The sequence below is a fragment of the Nyctibius grandis genome, chromosome 5 (genome assembly GCF_013368605.1).
Source record: "Nyctibius grandis isolate bNycGra1 chromosome 5, bNycGra1.pri, whole genome shotgun sequence".
NCBI classification, from domain to species: domain Eukaryota; kingdom Metazoa; phylum Chordata; class Aves; order Nyctibiiformes; family Nyctibiidae; genus Nyctibius; species Nyctibius grandis.
Window position 1 is genome coordinate 70,193,304 of NC_090662.1, and position 20,750 is coordinate 70,214,053.

Sequence of the window (20,750 nt, forward strand, 5' to 3'; positions counted from 1 at the left end):
TCGTGACCGAGGGGTGGACTTAACGATGGACTCTATTGCACAGGTTATCCATGATTGTGAAACATGCGCCGCAATTAAGCAAGCCAAACGGTTAAAACCTTTGTGGTATGGGGGGCGGTGGTTGAAATATAAATATGGGGAGGCCTGGCAAATTGACTATATCACACTCTCTCAAACCCGCCAGGGTAAACGCTATGTGCTTACCATGGTGGAGGCGACCACCGGATGGTTGGAAACATACGCTGTGCCCCATGCCACTGCCCGGAACACTATTCTGGGCCTTGAAAAGCAAATCTTGTGGCGACATGGCACACCAGAGAGAATTGAGTCGGACAACGGGACTCATTTCAAAAACAGTCTCATAGACAACTGGGCCAAAGAGCATGGCATTGAATGGGTATATCACATCCCCTATCATGCACCAGCCTCTGGGAAAATTGAACGGTATAATGGGCTGTTAAAAACTACCCTGAAAGCAATGGGGGGTGGAACCTTTAAAAACTGGGATAAACATCTGGCACAAGCTACCTGGTTAGTTAACACCAGGGGATCTATCAATCAAGCTGGCCCTGCTCAGTCAGACCTTCTACATACAGCAGAAGGAGATAAAGTCCCTGTGGTGCATGAAAGGAATCTATTGGGAAAAACTGTCTGGATTCTTCCTGTAACGGGCAAAGGTAAACCCATTCGTGGGATTGCTTTTGCTCAGGGACCTGGATGTACTTGGTGGGTGATGTTGCAAGATGGTGAAGTCCGATGTGTCCCTGAAGGTGATCTGATTATGGGTGAGACTACTTAAGTCTGAACTGTATGTTGTTGCTGCATAAGTGTCTTTCAGGTTAAGACAGTGGTGATGAGACCGGAGCTAGCTTCATCAAGTGGCGTCCAGTAACCTCCTCGAGTCTGACATCTTTAATCTGCAACCCGTGGGCACGAACCATGACAAAAGAGAGACTGCTAGCCAGAAAGACTGCTGAGAGACTGCTAGCCAGATGGAAACCCACAATCCCGAACCAAATGAACTTTTTGTATAGAGATGAATCATAAACTAGTGATATGTGTATATATATTTGAAAATGAAAAGGTAGTGGTGATCTGAGTATGACGTGAATGGTATGGAATAAGGGGTGGAATGTCCTGGTTTGGCCCAAACCAGGCCAATTAGTCTTAGAGAAACCAAGGTCACTGCTAAATTCCTCACTGCTTACGAGTGAAGAGCCGAAGGGGGGTCGCACCTGCAGGGGGGAGCAGACAGGGCAGGTGACCCAAGATTGACCAACGAGGTATTCCATCCCACACACGTCATTCTCACTTTCCTATTTATCACTAACCCACTGCCTCCTGGAGGTGGGGCCCAGGAGGGAGGGGCCCTCCTGTCTCCCACTGATTGGTACCAGCTTTGCCAGTTTCCAGTTAAAAGCCTGCAGGTGTGATGGCAGTGAGAGCTATTGCATTTTGCCCTCTGCCCATGCTGGGGGGAGCTACTGCATTTTCCCCTCTGCCTGTTCTGGGGGGACCTACTGCATTTTCCCCTCTGCCCGTGCTGGGGGGAGCAACTCTGCCTGAGGAGGATTTCCAAGCTCTCAGTCTTGGTTTTGTACATATTTGTATATATTTGATTATTTCTATTATTATTGTTATTATATTCTTTTTCATTACTATAGTTTATTAAAACTGTTTTAACTTTCCAACCCATAAGTCTCTCTCCCTTTTCCCTTTCCCTTTCCCTTGGGGGGGCGGGGGGAGAGGGTTAACAGAGAGCATCTGCCACCTGGTTAATAGCTGGCCCAGCTTTAAACCGTGACAAAGATCAATTTAATAATTCATGAGACCAGGCACAGTTCTCTCCTAAACACTGCTTCTCTTGCAATTTGATAAGAGAACACCAGTTTGGCATCACCACATCAAACACACCATATGTGCTGAATCACTAGAGGCTAACAATAAACAAAAGCATGATGAGAACATTTCCTTCACACCAGACTACATACAACTCTGTAGAATATATGTATCAGCCTGAAATATCCTGCTATGAAAACACAGCATTTTTTCATATTTAATGGAAAATTGGTCTCTCTGCTATTTTCTGACTATCTTGATTTATTGCAGTGACCACCGTACAAGGGTATCACACAGCTCATCGCTGACTTTGAGGAACAGCAGCGATGATCTTTAATGTTGCATGTTAGAAAATCAGAAGTTAGTTCAAATGTCTGGTTGCAATTCTTTCTCAACAATCTCTCCCAATTTGGTCCCAAGAATCAAATAAAAAAATTAAAAAAAAATCCCAAAACTAAAACATCCCCAAACCAACCAAACAAAAACCTTAAATTGATATGAACTGATATTCTTTGGCAGCTCACACGCATCAGAAGATGCCAAAATTAAGCTATTGGAGAGAGGCAATTTTTTCCTTCATGGTCATAAAGACAAAGCAATTGTCCTTGCTTGAAAAAGTACTACAGCAATCCAAACTGCTTTGTGTTAAAAACAAGGAAGCTTTCTGGATGCAAACACTCAGACAGAGGTAAAATTTAAGATTATAAGAACCACAGAACACTACTATTTTTAAATGGATGTATTTATATGTAATACTAGTAAATGTCTAGAGGAAGCATTAGGATGGACAAAGGTGACAAATCACAAAACAAAGAGGTAGTTGCATAAAAGTATCTGTGCACACAGAGAGCTCGTTACCAGCACATTCAGAACGCAGCATGCTCAGACTGATACTTGTCCAATATTCAATTTGTAAAGAAGAAACCCCTCATCTGGAGAAAATCTTTTTCTGCAAGACTATGGATAGATTTCCCTCTGGAAAAGCCCAAACACATATTTAACCCTACCTAAACACCCACCTCATAACAAACAAAAATATGACCTGTAATAGTATAGTGACTTATTACTATGTCAGACAGCATAGCCAGGATAAGAGGTGGCCATCCTTTTTCTTTCCAAGCTACTTGATCCCATCTTCTCAGAGCTAACACCACAATCTGTATACATGCTAAACTAGATCAGTGACAAAACCATTTAGACCACAATTTGCCTGAATTTTGGAGGGAGAAGAGAGGCATTTCAAACAACTGGTAAGTCATAAATGTGTGTGTGTTCTTACCAAACAAGCCCACATCTCTCTCAAAGGAACACCATTAAGAGAACATAAGATGTACATCTTACATGGTGACTTTTTTCCCTCCAAAGATCTAAACAAGCCTTATAAATATTAATTTAGTCCAACATCCTTCTGCAATAATATCATTATTCCATTTTAAATTTAAAATCTGAATCCCAAGATCAAATGCAACCTACAATAGAAAAGCTCTGCCTTGACTCAGAATACTCTAATTACAAAACCATCTTTTATACCTGTAAAGTTGCAAAGCAGAACAAAATTATATTTTATCCTACAACTTAAAATAAAAGCATTCTGAAAAGTACTAGAAACTATATACTGCACAATGCAAGTAACATAAAACCACATTTAAAGACATCAAACGTGCCATTTCTAAAAGGTTACCTAGAGACTCTCTGAATTCTCCACCCTTGGAGGTTTTCAAGACCCAACTGGCTAAAGCACTGAGCAACCTGGTCTGAGTTCAGAGTTGACCCTCTTTTGAGAAGGAGGTTGGACTAGAGACCTCATGAGATCATTTCCAACCTGAATGGTCCTACAGTCTCTCACAGTCCAGCACACTCTGGATTGCACACTAAAAGTTCTTAATTGTTATGAACCCAAACTGTGATCTCTGCTTGCGACAATAATGAAAATTGGAGCTCAAACCTTTTAAACAGCACAATATTAGTAACTGTTCTTCAGAAACCAAAGGCTATAAATATTACATGAAAACAAATACTGTAAAGAACTTCTGATACCTTGACTTACTATTGCTAGAAATAAATTCCAAAAAATTTGAACACAATGAGAATTAATAGCTATAGTCCCAAGTTCATCATGACATCAAAAGGCTGTGTGCTTTTTACAGTCCACATCAAAAAGCTAAGATTTATCTTACGATCAGAAGGTGGATATGCCCCTGCTGCTCTTCATAAGATCAAGAGCACTAGTTAGTATAGAATGAGCATTTAAACTGCCAAGGGACAACTGAGATTACTTCCTTGATCTGAAGGATAATACAGAAACACTACAGAAGACACATGCTTCAAACTGTACAGCTTCAGAACATTTAAAGTGTTGCTCTTGATGCACTTGGAATCTCTCAGTGCAGCCCAGTAAGGTAGCATCTGTAAGCTACAGAACGTGCCCATTGAATTCTGTTTGCATCTACTACAGGTTTGTTTTCATTTCTCCTTCTTCCACCGTATTCAGAACTTATCTATTTCCTAACCTCCTTCTAAAAAGTTTCATACTCATCCTCTCAAGGAAAAACCTTATTTATACAACAAAAGAGGAGTGGAAGAAAAACATAGAAAGAAAATAATGTTCTCTACACTCTAGACAATCATTATAATAACTGAATTGCTTTCTTTGGCCTGCTTTTCTCAAAAGTGTTTCCTAAGAACAAACAGAAAAACTTAAAACATTAAAGATATTTTGAATATCCAAAAGATTTTTGACTTCATAACATTTGCTAAATGGACAGAACAGGTGTGACAACAGCTGTGTTTTCTTCCAAGTAAATTTTAAAAAACACACTCAAGTTTTAAGATTACAACAACTGATTTTTCAGCCAAATGAACAAGAAAGATTAAAAGTCTCTTTCCTACTAGGCAAAACACACTCTTGGATCACACTTACCATTTTCATCTCCAGCTGTTTTCCGACCATCCTCTGGGGAAACATGCACCAGCTGCAGAATAAGGGGTCTCCGGGTGACAACTCCAGTACCTCGTGGGAGCAGATCCCTCCCCACAAGACTTTCCAACACAGAACTCTTTCCACTGCTCTGAAAATTGGAATAGAGCTACATGATTTTCTTAAACATCAAAATGCTGTAATATTTTCATTTTAGCTTGCTTTCATCACTTCTGCAAACAGTGCTCTGTTCTGTCCTCTGCTATACAGTGCGCAAAGGAGCATCTAAGAAGACACCCCGCATCTAACGCGGTGGTATCACACTGTGTAGGCACTAAAGGACAAGCCTGCTATAAACCAGTAACTGTCTAAACCTGCTTGGGACACTTAAAAACCATGTAGATAGATGTATTTTCTATCTCTTAAGGCTAAATTAAACATGTAATAGGTTTCAGAAAAATTAATATACTATTTAACATTTTCTACCCCAAATATTAATCTCTCCAGAAACATTTTTTGAAAATAATTATTTTTCTTTATAATGCTCAGAAATAAATTTTATGTTTTTTACTATGTCACTTTCTAACATCTTGCAGTAACACTCTGTAGACTAAGGAATTTAACCTTCTGTTAGCATTAACATGGCCTGGCCACGTTAATACTAACAGGACCATTATACAAAAACATATTAGCTATGTACACTTGAGTACATTAAGCTATTACAATCTTATATTCCTTTCAGTTTGTTTTTTTTTTTTTGTATAATGTATTTTATCAGCTTCATAATTGCAGACATCATTTTATACTCTAAATATATAAACATTGTTTTATACTCTCTCCCACTCTGTGTGCACGTATATATCTATATTTATAAGTATTTACAACTGAATTGACTTCAAATATCTACGTAATAACAAACTGTAAGAAGTTGTGAAATATTTCAAGGCTGTGAAATTACAAATTTGCTTTGAGAGTCTACATTTAAAAAGTTCTCCTCTAACACTTTTGTATAAAATGCAGAATTGGGCCACATGGTCCAATAAGCAGCTGTGAACACATGGGTTTTAAGAGTGATTCAAGACTACTACCACGTTAAAACTAACAATAAACAATATACCCAGATATGTCAACATAATACTTTGAAAGTCTGACCAATAAGATTTTGTCTTTTTAATACAACTGTATTAAACTCTTCCAGTTTTCTGCAGCTGGGAAGTCAACATGGGCATGCCATGAGAAAATCTGCTCTGACAATCATTGCCATCAGCTTGGAAATGTCTCTATATTAATGCTACTACCAAACAATTTTCTTAAAAAAAAATAAAAAACAAACAACAGATGCTTCTGACAGCTAGAATGTGCATTACTGCTATACAACTTCAATTCAGCTTACCAGTTCTGAAAGAACAGATTCGAGACTTCAAGTAAATCATAAAATGAGTACATAACCTAGCATAACATGAAATAAAAGCAGTGCTGAATATCTTTTAAAATATCATACATTTAATGACATCTTAGGCTACTTTTCTAAAAATGAAAAACAGATCAGCAGAGATCAGGCAACACAGCACTATCAGACAGCACATTTTTACTACTGCAGTAAGACAAGGCAGAGACACGTTACATGAGAGCATTAGAACCTATCAAAATAGCATGAAATAAATATTAAAATACAAGGTCAAAGCCCTAGAAAGCTTGAATGATGACAACAAATGAAAGCCTTCTTTTCTTCTAACACTTTACTGATTAACTATGCTTTATAGCACAGAAAAATGATGTTTTATCAACGATGTAATTTGTCTCAATAAGTGAGTAACAAACCATTGCAGATTGGGTATATTTTGCAAACAATCTAAGTCAAATTTGACAGCAGTGAGGTCAACTCTCTAGAAAGAGTAGGGAGAAGGGGACAGGGTCACAGGAAACAGAAATACAGCATTATTAAAATTTTTTTTGCTTCAAAAGACTCCCCTAGAAAGTAATTCATAATTTTTTCCTTCAACTGACTCTCTCCAATCAACTTTGGGCACCTTCCATGTAAGGAGCTTATGACAGGACATTGGGCACTGAAATCTTATGAAAGAGTAACTGAAGAACAATCTGGCCAAAGCACAAACTAGTTCTGGAAGCCTCCCTGGGAGACCTCCCGTTGTAGCACACTTCTGGTATCATAGAATGTGAAAACAAATTTCAGAGTCACAAACAACAAACCACTTCTTAAACTTCATAATTTAAAACAAGTGGAATGCCTGCTCAAATATATGAGACATAATAAAGGTTCATCAACTGCACTGGGGAAAAAAAGACAAAACCGCCAAGGTTTCATTTATTAAAAATATTTTGAACATCTCTTGAACAAGATTTCTTACACATGGGCAGAATGATCACTCAGTCTCATAGGGCTGGAGGTGATACTTCGATGAAGTGGCTTCTCCTGAACATGTAATCCAAATAGAGAAGGGACAGTAACAAATAGCTGAAGTCCTTACCAAGAACCTCATCAAGACAGGAACTAAAATCCATGAACAAATTGCTGCACACTACTGCTCATTGTTTGCTCTTTCCAAAAGAGCGGTATTGCAGGAAGCTGAGAAGGGCACACACCAAACTACATACGGAACTAAACCACTATGTCTTACACCGCTTCCACAGTTATCTTTGGATGTAGAAGGAACGATCTGTATCCTTTGTAAATGTAAAGTCATACATTAGACAAGACACCACAGTACTCCACACATCAGGAAATTTGTTTCAAATTGCATTACGTTCCCTTATTAAAGCAATATGTTCTTGGAACATAACATAGTATCTAACAACTCACTCCTTAATCTGGGCCCTATACTGGTCCATTACCAAGAATTGTCTGGGAACATGGTAAGGAAAGCAATAAACACAAAACTGATCTTTTTCTGCCAGTGGGGGGAAGTGAGGGATATGGGTCTGTTCAGAACACAAATTCAGTTCAGCCAGTCCTTCATACAACAGATGTAGACAGAGACCAATACTGATGACCAAAGATACCACAGAATTTTTAGGAATAAGTCAGCAGCAGCATCATGCTTGTTTTGTCATCTCATTGGAATGCTCATCACAATTTTTAGCACAGACTGAAATCCATAAACTCATTTCACGATGGGTCCAGAAAAGCATTAACCTTTTGTGGCAAATCAGTCAGGTTTTCCTCTGGACCCTAATACCTGATCCTCATTTGAAATATCTATAAGCTGTGATATCTAGAGGAACTCTATATAGATTGCTCAGAAAGAAAGGGCAAATACAGGAACATCTTGCTGTCTGTTGCTTCTTTAACCATTGTGTCAAACTTCCATTGCTGAGTGTTTAACACTCTGTTAGCTATCATCAGTCTCACAGATAAGCACCTGAGTTTGATGGATGATAAAACCATTTTTCCCAGAAGTACTAAGATAAGAAGAGATGATGCACACAGGGACTTAAATATTTCATTTCAATACACACTGACAGTATATGATGTAAATCTTATCAGCTTTCTTACTGCCTCCTTAACAGTTTTATTTTCATCATTGTCAACATCACCTTCAGGTTAATCTAAAACAATCAAGGATGAAGGGCAGAATAACAGGGAAACAATTGCACACTCCCTCTCACAAATTAAAAAGCTGGAATTTGTAAGGACCGTGATCCACTCCAAAAAGCCACATCTCTACTGTTTAACAGTCCTAATGGTCTTGCTTCTGCCTCCCTGTCCTTCGCTTCTTTACTTGCCCCTACATATTTCAACTGTGTGCACTTCTTAGGTATCAAAAGGCATTTATATGAGAAAATTTGGTTTGCAACCTGCTGTATTACTAACCACATTTTTCAGGAAATCAGAAGCAGCAGACAGCAGTCCATGACTTTATAATTGCCCAGCTTCATTAACAGTAAGAGTTGGTTACTTTCAAAAACACTTCAGGGTTGTTGACAAGCCAAATGTAAGAGACTCTGTATTGAAAATTTTGAAGTAACACTACGAACAACCGTTCACATTCATCCCAAACATTTACTTCACTGGTTTTCTTACTTTTTTTCCAAGTCCTCATTAGCATTCCTAGTTTTAGAAGACTTGTGTCCTATACCCACCAGCATGCAAAGATGCCTTCTCCATATCCAAAAGAGAACCCTGACCCAATCCTCTTCCACTATTGATAGTTACCCTCCACTTTGAGCTCTGTCTATAGGCACAAAGGCACTAAAGACCCTGCTGGTGAAGACCAAGGCAAAGGAAGCACCAAGTGCCTCAGCCTTGTCCATATTCACCTGTCACAGTCAGCAGCAAGCCCATATCTCCCGCGTTTCTCTGTTTTCTTCTTTAACTACTGATACAGTGCTGCAAGTTCTTCTCGTTGCCTTTGATGCCCCTTTCCAGTTTCAACTCTAGTGGAATGCTGGTTTTCTTAATACCACCTCTGCATATGCAGGCAGTATTTTTATATCCTTGAGCAAGCTTGTCCTCACTTCTACCTCCTGCACAAGTCTTCTGCATTGATGCTCAGTCATGAGATCTCTCCACACCGCTCTCCTTACATGTGTACTCATTTTCCTGAGCATTTGTATGGACTAATGTTTTGTGCTCCAATGAGGTTGTCCTTAAAGGCACGCCAGGTCTCTTGAGCTTCACTGTCCTTTAACTCACTGGATCCCACCAATTAGCTCAGTAAATCAGCCAAAGTCTGCTCTTATTTTTACGAAGTCCATGCAGCAAGAAGGCAATAAACACAAGACTCAGCTGAAGTCTCACTGATGCACAAGAACCATAAGATTTTTTTACAGTCATTTGCTCAGATTGATTGTTACATATTTCAAGTATTATTAAAATTATAATGGTCTTGTATCAGCTGCAGCAAATTTCAGGTCATCTTAAAAGAATCTGCTGCCTTCCTTCTGTCTGTCTTTAGATTTCACAATTGCTTTGTGGAGTCAATGTAAAATAAATCATCTGCAGAAAAAAACCTTTATAAGGAAACACATCCCATAAACTACTGGTGAACTTCCAACAAGAAAATTTGTTGAAAGGGGTGTAAACTTTGTTCATTGCTTTTGATAGGACCAACTGATACATTTTTTGTTATCTGATCAAATAGGAATAAACTGCAAAGAACTCCTGCAACACAATACAGATTTACTGCAGGACAGCACAAGGAAATAAAGAGGCAGTGGTATCAGTATTCTCTATGACTTTTTCAGTGGTGCAACAAACACTTGAGAATGACAGTAAGGAACTGTGAAGTAGGAAAGATGTCTCAGTGAGACATAATAATTCCTGAAGAATTATCTTAAGAAAAGCAATGCTTCTACTTTGACACCCGAGGCAGAATGGTGACAATTCTGCAGTTTCTGTCATACGAGAATTATAAAAGTCCTGCTGGCTAAATCATGCCTTTAGCAATACATACATATATCGTTTACTAAATTTTAATTCTATTATTGGGAAATATAAGCTAATGCATTTTTGCTGGGATGTCCTCCACAGGAATATTACCCAGATAGGTGCTTTGAAAAGTTCTCTGCAGTAGCTATCCTGGAAGAATTCAGCATGCTATAACTAAAGAGCATCAAGATTTTTTTTCTTTTCTTGTTTTGCAAACATTAATTATTCTGAAATAAAAGGTCAGCACACATGCAATTCCAGAGCAGTTGCACAAGGGAACTGCTTTGGTTGGAATAGCTATAGTGGCAAAATTTTCCTATGTGAAGTAGAAACACTCCAAGCTAGGCTGGTCCTAAACAGCCAACAAACTGAAAAATGTACTTACTAATCAGAAGAGAATTTTGAAGTTATAAGCAGGCCTGATAAATTATTGTAAGACATTCTTTGAAATAAAATTATACTTCTAGAAAGATGCAGAAGAGCTAACAGGCTGATCCCAACTTGAGAAAGCAGTGAAACCAGCATAATGTACTGCTGGCTGCCGTAAAATATATTTCCTCTGTGAAAGATCTACAAGACTGTTGTTCCTGCAGGCCATTCCCCATTCCCTTGAAAGAGCTTTCCTGAATCAGTCAGGAAGAAACTGGAATTCACAGGAACTCCCTCCACAAAAGACAGCTTATGTACAAAGCAGTAAGGAAAGCCAGAATTTGCACAGCTCGGTCAAAATTCTTCAGTAATCCTGTATTTACACTGTATCTAATTGTAGATACATGCCAAACAGCAGCAAATAGATAAAAGATTTGCAGATGTATTCTTTCTCAATACATCAATTCCCTAAGTCCTCCAATAATTCACTTCAGAAAAAAATATCTCATGTAATTAGAAACAACAAGTACAGAACTTCTCCAAATTACATCATGGAACTGTGGTATTTGAAGATCCACATTTCAAAGCCATATAGACTGACCTTACATAGCATTGCTTATACTACTATGTTCATTACTTTTTCAGTAAAATGAATCAAAACAAAGCCAATTTGTAACTTTGAATTAAAAAAGTTTTAACCAACAGATATTTAAAAAAAAAAATTAAGAGAAAGCCAGTCAACCTTCTGGCTACTATGTGAACAAATCTTTTCCAAGAACCACACATTTGTTTTCCCTCCAGATTCTGAAACATGTTTGCCAGGGCTGTCTGCTTTAATACCCTTCCCCTTCATTTCCCTGAAAACATGTTTCCTTCGCACTGTCCCCTGTAGACAAGATACAAGATCCACCGGTTCTAATTAAAATACAGGTTTTTCCAAGAAAAACAATTCCCAGTCACAAGATGAACAGGACCCTGGTAGCAAGCACAGAAAACTAGTGGAGGGGGAAAAAAAAAAAAAACACACACCAAAATACACTTCATTCACATCCTTCTGGAACTGTGTATTCTCTCCACTCTTCCAAAATAACTGTGTTTTTGCAAACAATAAAATCAGTATCTTCATTTAAAAGATACTTATATTGCTTTCATATTAAAAATCTGTAGAGATTGAAGGCAGGATCACAGTTATTAGACCTATAATTCTATTTTAATTCATATAAAGTCTGCACACAGACGTATCCTTCCAATCACAGAAGCCTTCAGGACCTAAGAATTATAGCTTTCAGAAACTGAGAGGGCCCATCAGAGAAAAGAAACAGCACAATGCCAAATCGTGTTTGTACTATGTAACTTCAGCAGCAAAATTTATATTATGTCTGGTAAACATAAACAGCTAATTAACATCAGCCTCACTTTGCTGCTTGTCTGAAACAGATACCAGAACACTCAGGGCATGATTTGACAGGAGGAAGGGATGGCAAAAAGGAAAACAGTTACTCCCAATACCAGACACAGTGAATGTCAGATATCAAAAACGAACAAAAAAACAAATCAGGCAGTCTGCAAAACATTTGGGAGATAAACCAAGCTCCCTCTGGCCAGCACACCCAGCACTGAAGCTATGCTCTAGTTACATCCCCTTTTACAAATGTAGATACAAATGTCTTTTTGCATCTGCTTGAAACCCAGGAAAGATCCTTGGACAAAAAAAAAAAAAAACACAAAAAAAAAAACCACAAAAAAAAAAACAAGAGAGGAGGAAGGAAGACATTCCTGACTTGAGCTTGGCATAGGGCTTTCTTGGTTGCTTGGTACACGCTGGAGTTTCCTTCACCTAAAACTGGCTTTTTGCCAACACAATGTAGGATACATTGAATAAACTCAATAAGCTGAAGTGACTTAAATTTCTGTTCCCCTGACCTTCCCTGACAGTGAAAGGTCACAGAAGCTCCGCAGAGCATCTGAAGTTTAAGAGCACAATGCCAGTCTCTCTCAAACAGGATGCTTTGATACAGGATCCACTGGATTCTTCTCCTCATCCCAGCAGCCAGGACCACTGCTGTCAACTTCTTAACAGGCAAATTACCATCCTAACTGTTTAGCCTAACAGAATATACAGTTATACATATTCAAATGTTCAGGCTATCTGTTATCTCAGATCAAGAAACCTTCTTCCTTGGCAGTGAAAATTGGTTTAGTGTTGAAATATCAAACATGATACTTATTACAAACAGCAAAAAAAAAAAGAAATAAACGTAAGGCTTATCTGTGAGCCAATCACAGAGGCTGACAAAACAGCTCTTTCAGATGGAAACACCCAACAGAACAATGTTAAATATTGTAAACTACATCTCCCCATTTAAAGTCCCAAAATAGCATTAACTGACGACTGAGCAAAAATACTGTATAAACGTACACCTGAAAGGTCATTTAAAAATCTCACTGTGAATTTCATTAGTTGCTAGATCAATTTCACCATGATGTCTCTACTAGAATCAACACTACCAAGTGCAAATAAAGCCCACAACTTGATTTTATAATGTCAGTACTGGAAGAACTTTGCTACAAAACTGACACTAAAGTTTGTATATGACTAGGTCAATGACTTCTAAAAACCCAAAAGATTCCAAGAATCAATGACCTGAAAAAAATAAAGGCAGTTCATTTTCACACATCTCCAGGCAGAGATTTTGTTGTTTGTTTGGTTTTTTTAAATTTATTCTAAAACTCATGCCCACTTTTGTAGTGTAGACAATTCATTTTTGTGATAGCATCTATGTGCCCTTAACACACAAAAGGCTGTAACTAACCAAACTTCTTTTCTTCCCCTTGCCTCCTTTTGTTATAGTTTTAACGTGTTTGGTCGAGGCACTTCAATACCACCTTGTTATCGCTTACAAGCACGGATCACAAAGCATTTGTACAAAACACACCAGAAGGCTGGGTATTACAATATTATTGAACAAATATTGTTTATATAGTATTCCCAGCCTGGACATTTTTTTTGCACTTCAGTAATCCAGTTCTAAAAATGGAACTATAATCTGAATCGGGGAAAAAATAGAACACCTATCTGGGAACGGCAAAAAAACCCTGAAATAGTGATGAAGAGTTGGCAGTCTGAGGGTGTCCTCTGTGTTCTATCAGCAGCAGAGTCTTCAGTTTTCTTAAGAGACCCTGTACTAGGGTACAGAAATAACTTAAACAGTATTTATGTGGAGAATGAGAAGGAATTCTCATATGACTGAGCCACAGGAACACCACTGGAAGAAATGTGAGAGGCCATCTAAATGTGTAGAATCTACTGAGAAATATTTTGTAGTTAGTACCAAAACCCACCTAGAAAGAGGAAAAATGAAGACACTTCAATTGCTCAGAACACAAGGACGGTAGGAAATGAATCCCAAAACAACAGAGGACGGGGCAAAGGGGACATGGGAAACAGAAAACATTGAAAGCTAAATTAAGGATTATAAGCAGTTCCTAGTTCTACATACTCTAGAAAAGAATAAACTGGAGGCACAGAAGTAGAAATAAATGAGAACTGAAGAAAGACACAAGCACAAAACAATAAAAGGGTAGAGAACAGATACAGAAGACAGGCGAGAAAAATAAACAGCAAAAACTACTTTAAAAAGCCTTTTCCTTCTCCTTGCTGAATATGTAAAAAGGTCATTTAAGAAAAGCAACAGACAAACTGGAAGGAAAAAAAAGCATAAATCAATTAGCAGAGAGTTACAGAAATCTTAACTGGTAGGATTTGTTTCCTACAAAGAAAAATGGAGGTGCAAAATTCAAAATTGTTTCTGAATATTATTCGAAGAAGAAAAAGCAAAGATCGCATATGCCAGTAGGCCACAAACAAAACAACTGTGGGAACAAACTTAAAGGCCACATAGCACTCAACCAAAAATAACTCAAGAAACAAGACTGTTTCAAGGCACATTTCTAAAAACCACAGAAGCAAGCTACCAGCAGCAAAACTATCAGCTCCAAGGCCATATTTGAGATACCTCCAGAAATCTGGTCTACAATAAACAAACTTCAAATGAATAAAACAATAAAATTTTATTTAAATTATTTTTAAGACTAACTGCATAAAATAACCATCTACAGAATTACCATGTCAGTAAAGACAATTATTTCTTTCAATAACTCTGACTAAAAACAAAACAAAAAAAAACAAGATACAGCTTGCTAGACATTTTGCTGTATATTTTCCTGGAGTCTATAAAGGACTTTGTTTTGGCATCTTAAGAAATATCAGACTAATTCAAGGATTTTTATGAATATACTGAATACAGCACTGAATGGACAATACTGATGGGTAGACTGCTGAAGTCAAATGCATGTCAATACTGTCTTAACTCTCAGTATCTACTGTACACACTTGCGAGAAGTTAATTAGGACAAAGCTGTTCAAAAGGATGATAATTTTAAAAAAATGCTGTTTCAATGCATTTCATAAAGTGAAACAGAAAAAATACTTTATTAATTCTACATAGAAAAATGCCACATCTCTGCCTTGCACTTTCTGTTGCCGAACTAAAGTAAAACAAACAAACAAAACAAAAAACCCCAAACAAAAAAACAGCTTGCTTGTATGATTTTTAATATAAAGGAGATTAAATGTTTTCATAAAGTGATGGACTCCTGTCAGCTACAAAAATAGCAAGTACCTATTATAGCTTACCAGTGCAAAGTCTCTGCCACCCAATTCAAGTATTTTAGATCTATTTTATAAAGTGGCTGACGTAAAGTCAATGGATCTGTCTGATTTATATTGGTAAAACAGAATGACAGCTGGTTGCCTCCCAACCAGTTTGACACTGTAGCTGGCTTTGAGCAAACCTATTCCATGCTTCAGCAATGTGCAAGCTTTAAACATACAGCTCATGTGTTTTAAGTCATATAATGAAACCCCTAACTGCAGAGTAGTTGGTATTACTGTCCTAGATAGGCATGCTATTGTCAAGTAATATCACACATTCAATAAACTCTGTTAGTTTCACAGAAACAAAAAGAGAGATTCATTAACTTCAAGTTTTATCTGTGTTTAACATTGTTTCTTTTTCAATTCCCTTATGACTGCTGCAGTTCTGGTCATGCATGTTCTGCTGCCAGGAGTTTTGCTGAAGAACGGCATCCAATTTGAATAGATCTGAATAGATCTGAAAGGGCCTGACCTATCTTCGAGCCCAGCGGCAGCATTATCGGGCTGAGACGCACAGGCTGTTAACTGTTACCGCCGACAAAGGCTGGCCTCGCCGCTCACCTCCGTTCTCCATCATCAGCTAAGACAAAGAGGTCCAAATGGCAGAAGAACTCGCAGCAAGGGAAACGATCCACGCCTGCAAGATGCCGTTCCCGCTACCACATCCCTTTCATTCAGCCCCCACTTCACGGCGGCCGTCAGAGGAGGGAAGCCACCGACTAGCCACGGCGGTCACGCTGAAGCACAGGGCCGGCAACGGGCCCTCCAGGACCCCCAGGCCGGTGTGGGGGGCCGACGTGGGGTCACGGGAGAGGTGGAGCAGGCCCTCCCGGCAGCCCTCGAGAGCTCCTCGGTCGTTCAAACCGCTACCGAGAAGCGCGAAGGCGAGGGAGGGCGGTGGAAGAGACACTCCCATGGTGGGGAGGCAAAGGAGACCGGGGAGGGAATGGGGGGGAAGCGGGAGGCCGAGGGCGGCCACTCTCGGCTCCCCGCGTCCCCCCGTGCCCTTGGCGGAGGCGGCCGCGGGTCAGCAGTACGGGAGGCGCGATGGACGCCTTGACTTTGCCCTCAGGGCGGTAAGGGCCCGCGCCGCCCGCGCCCTCACCCCGGCTTGGCCTCGCCTCGCCCCGCCCCGCCTCACCTGCGTGCCCACCACCACGATCTGCGGCAGCTGGATGATGTCGGCCCCCACCGTGTTGAACACGTCTTGCAGCTTGTTAATCACGGGGATCAACGCCTCCATAGCGGCGGGGGACAGCGAGCGGCCGGGGGGAAAGGGGGGTCGGCGATGAATGGGCGCGACGGGCACCGCGGCTCCCGTCAGCCGCCCCCTGCGCCTGCCGCCATCGGCGCCGGCCCCCGCGCACGGCGCGGCCCCCAGTAGGCTGTGCGCGGGCGCAACGCCGGGCGCAGCGCCGCCGCGAGCGCCGCCAGGCATCACGGGAGTTGTAGTGGGTCGGGGGGGGAAGCCCTGAGGAGGGCGGGCACCAGGCGGCAGCGGGCGGTGGGGTCTGTGAGCCGCCGCCGTGTGACAGGACGCGGCCCCCTCCCGCTGAAACGGTTGGGGCCCCAAGAACAAGGAGGGTGTTGTAAATACCTTAGACACTCGACTAACCTAGTTATATAAATAAACAAAGGGGAGCCTTTTAATTTAGATGACTATATCTCACTTCAGACAATTGGGCGTTGGGAAAGGAGAGGCACGGCAACCTAAAGACAAGGGAGTTGCAACAGCTGCCTCGAAGGACATGGCCTACGTGATCCCTAGACCGAGTTTGCGCAGAAGCAGGGGTCAGTCAGCGAACACAGTGAGGAAGACTACCAGCCTTCATCTGAAGACCCCTGACAACCACCAGGGAAGATGACTGTGCATGCAGAGCGGACATTTGCATATCTCATGGTTATGTAAATGAGTTCTCAGAAATCCTATGACTATGTGTAACTTTATGGTATATAGTCTCTGAAAAACTGCCAAATCAGCAGTGCACTCATGGTGGATAATCCCCAGTGCTGCCCAGCGCTGCAATAAAGAATGCCTGCTTAATAACACTCTGGTGTTATTGAGTTTTCTTTCAGACTCTACCAGGCTGCACTTAGCTTCCCACTTTGGTGAGGAAAGTTAGAAAGCAACAGCGTTTGGAGATTTCCGATTTTTCTATCACCGCCCAGGAGCCGAAGGTGTTTGAAGATCAGACAGCGTAGTAGCTACGGTCTTGTATTACAAGCCATCCCCAGGTTTTACTCTATCTTTTGGTACCGATAAAGCTGATCCCCTCCCGGGATCACCAGTAGCAGCGTGGCCTGTGAGTTGAGGCACCGCAGGCAGCCCGTGTGGGGGAGGCAGGCCTCATGACGGCCCAGGGTGGCTGCTGGAGGTAGTTCTCAGCAAGCAGCACGGAGTGGCCATGTTTATTCGAGGCGCTGTGTTTTGAAAACCCTTGAAAAGCGGGGAACAACCAAGCATGTGCCCCCAGTGCCCTCGCTGCTGCTTCACCAGGTGTGGAGGCGCTGCTGCCTGAAGACCTCAAGGAAGGGTGCTGAATTGCAAGTTGCTAGACCTTGTCAGCATCTGGTCTCACCGAGCCAACAGAGCAGGAAAATAAAACTTCTTGGGGCAGGGAGGAAGTGTTATGGAGGTCTCTTCACAGGGGAGAAAACAACCGGAGAAGATCTGGTCCTGCAAACTGTGCGGCAAAAAGAATATGCTCCCACTTCTATTCACATATTGAGAATTACAAGAGACATATTTAAAATGGCTATATTTATTCTGTTTGCTTTTTTGTGGATATTTTTGTTTTTGCTGTGAGTCTCTCAGCTAAACTCAGCATCTGAAATTTTCTAACTCAGTGTCCTGGTTTGGCCCAAACCAGGCCAATTAGTCTTAAAGAAACCAAGGTCACTGCTAAATTCCTCACTGCTTACGAGTGAAGAGCCGAAGGGGGGTCGCACCTGCAGGGAGGAGCAGACAGGGCAGGTGACCCAAGATTGACCAAGGAGGTATTCCATCCCATACACGTCATTCTCACTTTCCTATTTATCACTAACCCACTGCCTCCTGGAGGTGGGGCCCAGGAGGGAGGGGCCCTCCTGTCTCCCACTGATTGGTACCAGCTTTGCCAATTCTGCAGTTAAAAGCCTGCAGGTGTGATGGCAGGAGAGCTACTGCATTTTCCCCTCTGCCCGTGCTGGGGGGAGCTATTGCATTTTCCCCTCTGCCCGTGCTGAGGGGAGCAACTCTGCCTGAGGAGGATTTCCAAGCTCTCAGTCTTGGTTTTGTATACATTTGATTATTTCTATTATTATTGTTATTATACTCTTTTTCATTATTACAGTTTATTAAAACTGTTTTAACTTTCCAACCCATAAGTCTCTCTCCCTTTTCCCTTTCCCTTAGCGGGGGGGAGGGTTAACAGAGAGCATCTGCCACAGGTTTAATAGCCAGCCCAGCTTTAAACCGTGACAGATTTATTGGTGCCCAACGTGGGGCACGAGAGAAGCTCCAACAGGTTGCTCTGATAAATTGAATTCTGGCTCTGGGGGGAGGAGACCTGGAGAGCTCAGCTGAGAGAGTATCAGATTTCTTCCTTTGAGATTTATGAGGGGTTGGAAATTAAAACAGATAGTGAAGATGCTGATGTCATTTTTGAATACTGTGTTATCTCGTCTTTTTATGGAGTTTCTTTCACAATTGAGTGTTGCAATGATGCCTTACCTGCCGTGGGCACTGTGTTATTGTTTGCTTCTTATGAATGTTTACATGCAGTTTAGCAGTGGGCGCTGGTCGAAATGTATTGTTTTGGTATGGGGTTTGATACTGATTTAAGCTGTGATAAACTGGGCAGTTACTATTCCGATCTCTTATCTCTATGACACAATGATGGGCAGCTTTAATCGCGAATCAGTAGCAGCGACTTCATCTGCACGCTCCAGGCGTCCTTTAGCTGATTCTGTTAATGATTACACTTCCAGTTTTACTTCAGGAAATAGTACCTTCTCCTTTTCTGCCAAGCTGATTCCTCTAGATTTTGTGAAATTAGGATGGTGCTGTCTAGGTGGCATGTTTTTATTTTTGGTTGTCCTGAATGTGTTTCTGATGTGGGATAAGATTAAATATCGGTGCAGGGACAGTTGTAGGTGTTATGCAGCCACCTCAGATCCTACAGTGTGTACTGCCGCTACAGCCACTAAACCCACTGAAACCTTGGCAGCCTGTACCACAGCTGCTACACCCCCCAAGATGGCCACTGCAGCTACTCAGACTCTCAGCACTCCCACGACAGCCACTGCATCTACTCAGACCCCAGCATCTATCGAATCTGTACCAATTGCTCCTGTAACCAGGAAGAAATACCAAAAGAAATCAGCTCGTGAAAAGAAGGATGATGACTCAGAGCCTTCTAAGGCAGAGCCATCATATGACCCAGGTGAGGGCCCTTCTCAGGCAGAGTTAGGGCCTGACACAGATGGGGGTTTCCTCAATCGTCCTTTTAAAGCAGACCCATCACAGAAGAAAGGTCCTTCTAAAGCAGAACTATCACAAGAGGAGGACTCGGACGTAGAGACAACCTACCACTCTTTATCCCTGAAGGACCTGAGAAATACAAGGAAAGACTTCAGCCGTTATGACGGTGAACCTATTATTACCTGGCTGCTCCAATGCTGGGATAATGGGGCAGACAGCATGCAATTAGATGGCAGAGAAGCCAGACAGTTGGGATCCCTGTCCAGAGATGGTGGTATTGATAAGGCGCTCGCAAGAAAGTCAAACACTATCAGTCTCTGGAGGCGACTCTTGTCAGCTGTAAAGAGCAGGTATCCCTATAAAGATGATGTTATGAGCCACCTAAGCAAATGGACCACTATAGAAAAAGGTATTAACTACCTTAGAGAACTAGCTGTGCAAGAGATCATTTATAGACGCCCACGGGACATTGTAGATCCTGATGAAGTGGAATGCAACCGATCCATGTTCCGGAAGGTTGTGAAGAATGCTCCACCGACATATACCCATACATTGTCAATATTAGTATGGGGAGAAGATGCTATGGCACGACCTAGTGTGGGCGAAATGGCTAACTGTATGCGACAGTATGAAGATAGTATTTCTTCCCCACTGCAGGCCCGTGTCTCGGCTGTGGAAAAACTGACTAAGGAGAACAAGGACTCATTTAAACAACTGTCAGACAAACTGTCCAGGATCGAGAATAAACTTGACTCTCTACCTACACAGGCACGCGTTGCAGCTGTTAAGAGAAAACGTTCTCCTACAGGACCAGCTCAAAGGAAACGGAACACATCACGAGGTATCCTGTGGTTTGCCCTGCGTGGTTATGGGGAGGACATGAGCAGATGGCATGGACAACCTACCAGTACCCTACAGGCATGAGTACGTGAGTTGCAAGCTAAAAGAAATACCAGAGAGAATTTTTCTAGGAGGATGGCTGCTCCAGTTACCAGTGAGCAGGACCCCAGTCAGGGTAGATGGGCCTCAAATCACTTTTCCCCAAGTGTGAATAGGA

The 20,750-nt window shown here is 41.3% G+C and overlaps 1 protein-coding gene across 7 annotated transcripts in view; it reads right to left on the reverse strand.

Annotated features, from left to right (window-relative positions):
* Positions 1–16,597, reverse strand: part of DNM1L (dynamin 1 like) — a 46,309-nt gene extending 29,712 nt beyond the window's left edge. For all 7 annotated transcript variants that reach the window (XM_068401799.1, XM_068401797.1, XM_068401798.1 and 4 more), the window contains exons 1-2: positions 16,373–16,597; positions 4,760–4,907 (exon numbers count right to left, since the gene is read on the reverse strand). In XM_068401799.1, coding sequence (XP_068257900.1) covers positions 4,760–4,907; positions 16,373–16,474 — 250 coding nt within the window. In that variant the 5' untranslated portion in view covers positions 16,475–16,597. The remainder of the gene's footprint in view (positions 1–4,759; positions 4,908–16,372) is intronic.
* Positions 16,598–20,750: the final 4,153 nt, after the last annotated feature.